General features: G+C 33.5%; 1 protein-coding gene across 1 annotated transcript; it reads right to left on the bottom strand.

The window, feature by feature from the left end:
- Positions 1–5,962: 5,962 nt before the first annotated feature.
- Positions 5,963–6,808, bottom strand: LOC147807140 (uncharacterized). Its single transcript, XM_087168788.1, has one exon. The coding sequence runs from the start codon at positions 6,806–6,808 to the stop codon at positions 5,963–5,965; it is 846 nt and encodes a 281-aa protein (XP_087024914.1).
- Between the last annotated feature and the right edge of the window lie 2,285 nt (positions 6,809–9,093).

Raw genomic sequence — 9,093 nt, 5'->3', positions numbered from 1 at the left:
CGGGTTAGTTCCATCAAAAAGTCCTCCACGAAGGCAAACTTTCTTCCAATACATGATCCAGGAGTTCCCTTATCTTCTGGATTGGGTTCAAAATTACAAGGCAATGGAGTTGAACATTAGTAGTCGTAAACCAAAAAATTGGGTCAGGTGCTCAACGACGGTTATAAAGTAAAATAAAAAAGTTTGGAAAACTCATAGATAATTTTTTTTATTTATTTAAATGTGTAGGGCATATCAAAGGTTGCCGATCTGATCAATTCTAGTGTTAAATCTGCAGTGGTAGAAGATCCTATGGCAAACCACATCGTTAGAACGAGTTCAGAATTACGAGACATGCAATCTCATTGCAAAAACTTTGAAGCTTATAGATTTTATAACGCATTCTTTTAATATAACTGATTATAAAATTTCCATGTTTAATCAATTGCATCAGTGACATTTTTGTTGAGTTGGTCAAATAAAAGTTTTTTTTTTATAATGAGCAGAAATGTGAAAGTAAATTGAAAAAATTGACATGTAGCAATTCAGGACACATTGTTTCAAAACATTAAATTTTTGAAATCAGGACTTATGAATTTATCTGAACACATGTTTCCCTAATTTTCGCTTCAATATAATCAGGAAAAACTTTTCCGAATATATTAGCGGTATTTCAGTTGAAGCATTTTGTATATTAATAAGTCTTTCGAAAGGATGAATAAAAGTTAATCAATTAAATACATATTTAATCATTAAATACTTAGAGCATCAACAATTTTTTTTCAAACGCATTAAATTTATTATTTTTACAATAAATTTTTGCGATTTACTAGTATTTTATCACTACAAAAAATTGATCACACAATTTCGTATTTCTATTGATTCGGAACTAGCTGATTGATAATTGCAACTCTTTTTTATTGAATGTTTAAAGAATTTATGTTTATTATAAAATATATATTCGCTTTATAATTTATTAATTCCTGTAAAATTTGTTTTCTTTGTATGTTATTAAACAATTATCTATCCCACCAAGCAAAGGGTAGACCTTTTTTTATGAAATAAATGCTTTAATTTCAACATTTATAGAAAATATTTAACGAGTTATTTATTATTACATAACCTACATATTTTTCAACATCAGGACCCAATAGTTTTTTTTTAGTTTTTTGCTATTAAGAAGTAAATATATAAGCTTAACAAACTTTGTATCAGATAAGAATAAATGCAGAATTGGTAAAACATCCTAACATGCGAATTTAACAAGAAAAATTCTTCTGGGTATGCAGAAAGGTATGCTTTTCCATGAAAAACGAGATGGTTGAGGCTTTTCAGACTTTATGTAATCAAAAATAAAATTCTTAGATATATAACGTAATTTTTTTTTCTATTTTCGGAGAAACCTCTTCAAGACTGTTCTATTTTAAACTCGAAATCATTTTAAAGCATTTTTTTTCATTCAATATATTTTACAATATTTTTTTGATATTTGACTGTTTCTTTGGTTGAAATCCAAATAAAGAATCCACCCACTTTGTGCTGTACAGGAATTTACCTTGAATCAAATCTTCGTACACCGACATTTTGTTTCTATAGTGACGAATGGCTTTCAGTTCAAAACTCAGAATGAAACACGAAAACACAAAATTGCAGAGAAAATTGCACATTACGAGAATAAAGAAAAGGTATAGACCAATAAGATGAAGAAACAGGGTAGAAGAGAAAACTAAACAGGAATCAATAAGAAGTTTAGAAGTTGTTCAGATTTATTTGAAGAGTGAAAGCTCCATGTATTGCCAAAATGCACAAAATTAGATTTCCAACCATTTGGTAAGAAAGAGATATTTGAAAGGTTATTAAATGCTATATATTTGAATTTATATTTCAACTAAAATATTTTTGTGGTTTGTAATTTTGTCGGTTTTAATAAATGAAATGAATAACATTATTAGCAAGAAAAGATTTTAATATTTATCATTCTTAATTATATTGAGAGCACCAAATTGAAAATTAAATTTAACAAGTCTTATTAAACGTTTTAACCACAAGGAACTAATTATTTCACTAAGCCGACTACTTAAAGTATGGTCAGTTTTCAAGTTTGATGGAGGGGATTTTGCATTACACGTTTAAAATTAAAAGGGATAATATTTATTATTTCAAAATCAGATGGGTCCATTGTTGTGGTAATTACATTTTTCTTTCTATATTCTATGTGATTCATCAAATTACTACGCTAAACTGGTTGGAGAAAAGAGATTAAGTAAGCGACAAAAGTTTTAATTATAGGTCTTAATAAAATATCTTAGAGCCAAAGTAAACTGAAGAGAAAATATATTTAGTGTTAAAGTTTACCATTAAATTAAATTCTGATGATAAATAATTTTGATATTTCTCAACTGACTATAATGTGCATCCTAGCAACAATTGCGTATCGCTGGTTAATTGAAATAACCAAAACTTTGCGAATTTGGTCTGAAAGATCCCCATTATATTTTAATTAGTCTGGCATTTTTAGGCTTGTTACAATCGGTCTATTCTGGAACTGTGGTGCCCAGAGGATAGAGCTCTCGCCTTCAAATTAGGTGTCCCGGGTTCTGGCCGGGATAGCCTGGCTGGGCCGGGCGCTGGGCCCATATCCAAGAGGTCGTGGGTTCGATCCTCGCCGGCCGAAGACTCCCCGTGTAGTAAATGGTGACAGATGCACGTTAAATCTGTCGAGTCTCAAAGTCCTCCATGTTCCCACAACAAATCAATACCTCTGGGGGTACTGATCCAGGAGTTTCCTTGTCTTCTGGATTGGTTCAAAATTACAAGGCTACGGAGTTGAACGTTAGTAGTCGTAAACCCATGAACTTGGGTCGGCTGTTCAACGACGGTTATAAAATAAAATTAAAAAAAATCATCACTGGCTGCGGTCAGTGGTGACCATTTTGCGTAGAGATCGAGGGTGCGTGGTATCGGTCCTCGTGAAACTGTTCTACCATAAAGTGCTCCACTTCGCTCACAGCTTGTCGAGCTACCAAGGCAGGGGAGCCATCCCCTCTGCAGAGGATCAAAATTGCAATGGCTTGTCTTCGGATTAAACTCAGGGATGTTTCCCAGACCGTCGACTATAGCCCACTGTGCAGCTGTAGCACGACGTAAATAAAGTACCTACCTACCTCCATATTCAATTATATAATAATATTCGGTGACATTATATAGTTTCTGTGTAAAATTGCTGTTCAACAAAATGTTAATACAGAATTGTTACCATAGGTTTTGTTTTTTATTCTTAAACAATAAAATTTAGATCTAATCATTTTGAAGGCTTACCATCATATCTTCATCCATAAAATTATTTTTTGAGCGTTTTATTTAATTATTGGCTTTGTATAAGAAGTCCTTTTTTTGGTAAAGGAGGGCAATGGTTAATTTTAGCAATAGTGTTAAATATTAATGCTGCCTTAGAATTTTAAATAGTGATTAAGTGTTCATTATTTTAATTGCATACGTTGAGTGAATGCAATTTCACCCAAAATTTAACTGAAGGTAAATGTAACTATTTAAGAGGATTTATAACTTTTTACCTTTTAATAAATATAAAACGGTGACTAAATATTTTCATCATAAAATATGCATAAAGATAATATTACTCTATTACATTTAAATATAATAAAAACTTGAAGTATAAAAGCTTTATAAGACATATTGGGGTGGACTATATTTGAGGGTGCCCTTTGATTCTCGCCAAGTTGTGATTGCGGTTGATCGCCAAGCTGGGCGATGTTGAAACCCAATCGTGATTCTGATTGGTTTATATTTTAGTGTTATTTTCAAATGTTCAACGGTATATGTAATTTCAGAGGTCCGTTAGTTCTACGTTGAATACCAGCTGGTAAGGTTACTTTTGCCTCTGGTCAATAAGATCGAAGGTATGTGGGCAGTCATAAAAAGGGACTTGTCACTATCAATAAAAAAATTTCACCGCCAGTCCGGTACCACAGACGCCATTTTCGATTCGTATTTCGCGAATTTATGTGACGATGGAGGTACGCAGATTCTATTCATGATAAATTTTGACAGTATCTAGCGGCTATTAGGGAATTCAGTGCCTGAGAATATTCATGCTTTATGAAGAAGTGAGTTGTTGTTGTTTTTCCTTTTCTTTCTATGCTTACTCCATTTAATTTTTGTTTCGATTCAAAATGCATTTTATTGGGTTGATTAATTTTGCTTATATTGGGTTCTTTGCAATTTTATAAGGTATTGGCCGATGTTTTGCTGAAATTTTCCTATGTTTTATTGAAATATCATTATGTTTTGGCCGCCATTCCTGTTACCACGGTGTTCCGCGCAAACAAGAATAGTGCCAAACATAAGTCGACGATTTCGCCAAGGTACACCCTCAAGTATATTTTTACCACATATTGAAACTGTTAATAACCGTAAGTACCATTAAATGAGAAGAAAATAATTAACTAACATGCAAACAATTTATTTAAATCATTTCATGTTCATGACAACCAAAGAAATCTATAAACTGGGAACAATATCATAACATATGATACATTAGTCCAAAGAGAATGTGCTTGACAGACATCATTTTCAAATCTATATATATATATATTTATCTTACACGGAGACAAAAAAAGCCTCATTACGACTCCCCGAATGGCAACGCTAGAAAATCGACCAATGATTGCCGCTAAAAATGTCACATGCCAATTCTAGCTGAGATGGCTCAACTTATTGCGCTTTTAAAACTGAAATAACCAGAAACTGAAATAACCAGAGAGAGCATAAGCTAGGCAGAAGTGAGTAGTCCTAGTCGATAGATCTCTATTTTAGTATTTTGTCGAAAGCGCTTTTTTTCACGAATTTATATATTACAAATTTATTTGACGATTTTGGATTTATATCACGAATTTATTTGTTTTACTAGAATTTATATGTTTATGCCGGTTTTTCGATTCCAATTCACTTATTTCAATTTTTAATAGACTTAATTATTGCCAAAATTTTAACCTTTTTAAAGAGATATCAGTTTTATAAATTTTATCTTAAGATTTTATACTATAGCACATTTCTAATAGGTTTAACGAATTACATGTCATTTATTTGAATTCAAATTTATTTTAATGACTTAGTATTTACTAAAAAGATGTAATTTTTTTTTAAAAAAAAAGTTGTTATATGGATTTGAATGATTGTTTTGAATTCTTAGAATTTTGTGCATTTGCAATGTACTTAAGTTAGTAGCGAGCGAAGCGAGCTTGGTTTGCGAAGCGTTACTGTTTTCATAAATGGCTGGCGTAGCAATTTTTGGGGATTGGCGAGCGTTAGCGAGCAGGGGACGCAGCCCACTAGTTTATTTTATTTTCAAATCATGAATTCAAAAATACTATTTATAATTTTTGATCACCATTGTCATTTTGAGAGATTCAGATAATTCGGATTCTGTCAATTCAAATAAAATATTTTTTGTTTCGGTTTGTTTTGGAACGTCAATAAGGCAAAAATGCTTTGTTAATACTATTACTGTATATTTATTAAAATTAAAAAAGCGTCAAAAAATACAAAATACTTACTGACCTGAAATAAAACTCAAAGGACTTCGAATCAAATAATTAAACTCTACTATTACGTTTAATAAAAAAGGAAGATTTATTAACTAAACAATAAAATTGCAGCATCGCAGTTCCAAAAAAACAAACAAATCTCTTACTGAAAAACTATTTACATTCTAAACTTACCATGGCAACCACAAAAACTCTTCTCGTTGCCATCTTCAAACTAAAGTAAGTTATTTAACAAAAAATACGATGCGCATAAGCACATAATATTTCACATCCTCCCACCTAAGTTAACAACATTAACAAAGTTAACTTACATAGCTTAACGATATCTTATGTTAAATTGACACTTTGCAAGAATTTGAAATAAAAATTAAAGTTCTAAATCACCATAGAGTTTTCATAAAAATAGTCTGTCAGACTTTTTAACAGCTTGTCCACTCCCTGTAAAATAAACGACATAGGTAAAAAATACATATCCAGCCCTTTGAATTGTCTTTCAGAATCACAGAACCAGCCAAGTTCACACCCGTTACTTGGAAAACAGCTGCATCTTGAGCTCTCTCACTTGGTGGCGATGCAGTTGGTGGGTTTACAGGTTTGGAAGAAAAACGCTTGCATACTACACAAGATCTCGACACAGATTTTACTTTTCCTCTACCACACCGCAGCCACAATCTTTCTCTAAGAGAATTCAATGTGTATGAAACACCAGCATGTCCCCTTTTCTTATGTTCAGACAGTACTAAACGTTTTACTATAGGATGTTCTTCTGGTAAAACAGCAGGTGTTCTAAACTCTTCAAAATCATCTCTCTTATATACAGTTGTTTTTAATTTATAGTTTCCTTTCTTATCAATAATTATATCTAGAGTTTTAAGGCTTTTATTTGAAACTCTTGTAAATGACTCCTGTTGTTTCAAGTATGCAGTGGTTTTCTCAGCTTCCTCTAATTCTTTTACAGAAAGATCTCCTTTTCTTCTTTCTTCATTTTTGCAATTAGAAAGGAATCTCGTTACCCACGCCATAGTATGTACAATTTTTCGATTATCAGAAATATTAGAACTCAAAAGTTTAGTCACTTCAAAATTTATCATTGAGGTTGTGACACCTTTTTTTTTCTCCCAGTTCACTTCCTCCTCATTAACGACATCTTCAGACGAAGTCCACAATTCTTGAGGTAAGAGTAACCAACGGGAACCCTCCCACCATTGCAATTGCGGAAGCTGTTGCACCGAACATTCTCTACTTGGCGAATCAGCTGGGTTCATCGTCCCAGGAACATGTCTCCAGGTGTTAACATCAGTCTGCTCTCGGATTTCACACACTCGATTGCAAAGAAAAATCGCCCATGGTTCACTTCTTTTGATCCAGGCCAATTTACTTGCATCACAAAAGAAATATATAGAATACTTGTTGGATCTCTAGGGTCGAATTTTCTAGGATCGAATTTTCTACTTGCCATTATTTCAGTAGCAACTCTTTCAAACATATTCAATTCTTCTGTATCCTTGACACTCGTCACACAATTGTCCACATAAAAAATTTTCATTAGTTTTTGTACAACATATTCAGGATAAGTAGCTTTTTGTTCCCTTATTTCTTTCAAAACATTCATCAGAAGGTATTTGATAGTTAAGGACAGCAAAAATGGGCTGCAGAGGACTCCAAATACTACCCTGCAATACCTGTAAATCTTCAAGCCTGCATCACTAAGACATAAAAATCTTAAGTAATTCCTATCAGTTTCAGTAAGTCCAATTTGTAAGAAGGCTTTATGTATGCCTGAAACAACTCCAATTCCCTCTGTCCTAAACCACATCAAAATACTTGGTATCAATTCAATAAGATTTTCACCCTTCTCTAAGCAATCATTTAAACTTGGAAAACCTTTGGCCTTAGCTGAAGCATCAAATACGGGTTTAAATTCGGTAGTGCTATTTGGTTTTATAACTGCCCGATGAGGTAGATAGTGTACATTTTCCTCACAATTATCTGTTACTTCTTCTATTATTCCCTTCTCCATCCATTCATTAAAAACTTGCTCATACTCTTTATAAATTGGCTGCGATCTAAGCCGGTTGACAGTCAAATTCCATCTTCTATAAGCCAGGTCATAGTTGGTTGGCAATGGAGGATGATCTTTCACACCTAGTCTGATTGTCTCCAAAAAGCACTCATGGGTAGCTCTTTGCAACTCTGCCTGCACTTTCTTCGCAGATGGATCTGCGATCCCCTAAACATCCAATGACCACAGTTGATTCACAGATGCTTCAATCGAAAGCAAATGAAAGAGAGGAATTTTTCGTCACAGCAACATCACTTATAGGTATCTTCCCTATAAGAGTCCACCCTAGATGTGACTCAACGGCAACAGGACCTTCAATCAAACATTTTACATTGCCTGTGAAAAGCTTGCCGGCCACATCAGCTCCAAGTAATAATTTGACATCATTTGATACTCCTAGAGAACTGTACTCAGTATCACACAAATTCCATATCCATTCAACTCCTTTATCCATGGACCATATGGGATGCGTTTGACATAATCACAAATCACTGGTTAATCTAAACAAAGTACTTTGCAATTAAATTTGTTATCAATACTCGCTAAAGTAACTTTGTATTGAGAATAATACTTTTCACCTGATGATACACCTCCAAACAGTTTGTGTACTAACTTAATGTCTCCACATTTCTCTATACCCAAATATTTGACTACGTCTCTCGTAATATAAGTTCTCTCAGAGCCTGTATCAATAAAAGCTCTCACAAGTTTGTCTTTATTTCCATTTCTTATGCGCAGGACTAGTCTGTAATAAAACTTCAGAATGAAGTGATTGGCTAGTTAAGACGTTATCACCAACGACACTTTCAGTTTCCCTACTTTCAGGGTTTTGAGATTCATTACTGGCCAAAACTCCTCTACAAAGAAGTATGTTGTGCTTTTTACCACAATTGAAACACTGTTTCTGTCTGCAATTTATTACTCTGTGGCCTGGTCGTAAGCATTAGAAACAACAACGTGATCTTGCAACAGCAGTTTCTCTATCATTCAAATTCCATTTTTTGCATATTCACAATCCCAAGAATTGTGCTGGTTTTCACAAAAAGGCACTTTCTCTTTTCATGTGGTGAAGTTAGCAATTCAGAAGTGGAAGGTACTTGCGCAGATTTACCAAATTTTTGTTTCAACTGGAATCTACCATTCGTGGGAATTCTTCGTTTCTCACTATCATCTGTACCTCTCACTAATGATTGAGATGCCATGTTTACTCTTTCTTTAGCCTCTACTTCTCCCTCTAAGAACTCTAGCATAGTATCCAAGTCAGTCTTGGTACTTGGTTTAGCTCCTTCAACGTTTGGAATACATGAATAATCGGCCGTTTATTTATAGTCCGATATCTTTCCCACGCTTTGAGTGTTTCCTCTGGAATTGATGACTCGACTAGAGGAAACAACATCGCAGCATATTTTTCTCTTGTTACTCCTAACACTTCTAATGATCGAAGTTTTGACTAAAGTTGATCATAAAGTTTCCGTAGAGATTTCTCAT

This window comes from Parasteatoda tepidariorum, chromosome 7, assembly GCF_982258835.1.
Source record: "Parasteatoda tepidariorum strain Cologne lab strain chromosome 7, Ptep-v5.0, whole genome shotgun sequence".
In the NCBI taxonomy this organism is placed as follows: Eukaryota; Metazoa; Arthropoda; class Arachnida; order Araneae; family Theridiidae; genus Parasteatoda; species Parasteatoda tepidariorum.
The sequence above is the reverse complement of the archived record's forward strand: the minus strand, read 5'-3'. Positions and strand labels throughout refer to the sequence as shown.

Excerpts from the sequence above, each read along its gene's own strand:
- LOC147807140 (XM_087168788.1), bottom strand. The coding sequence starts at position 6,808 with ATGAACCCAGCTGATTCGCCAAGTAGAGAATGTTCGGTGCAACAGCTT.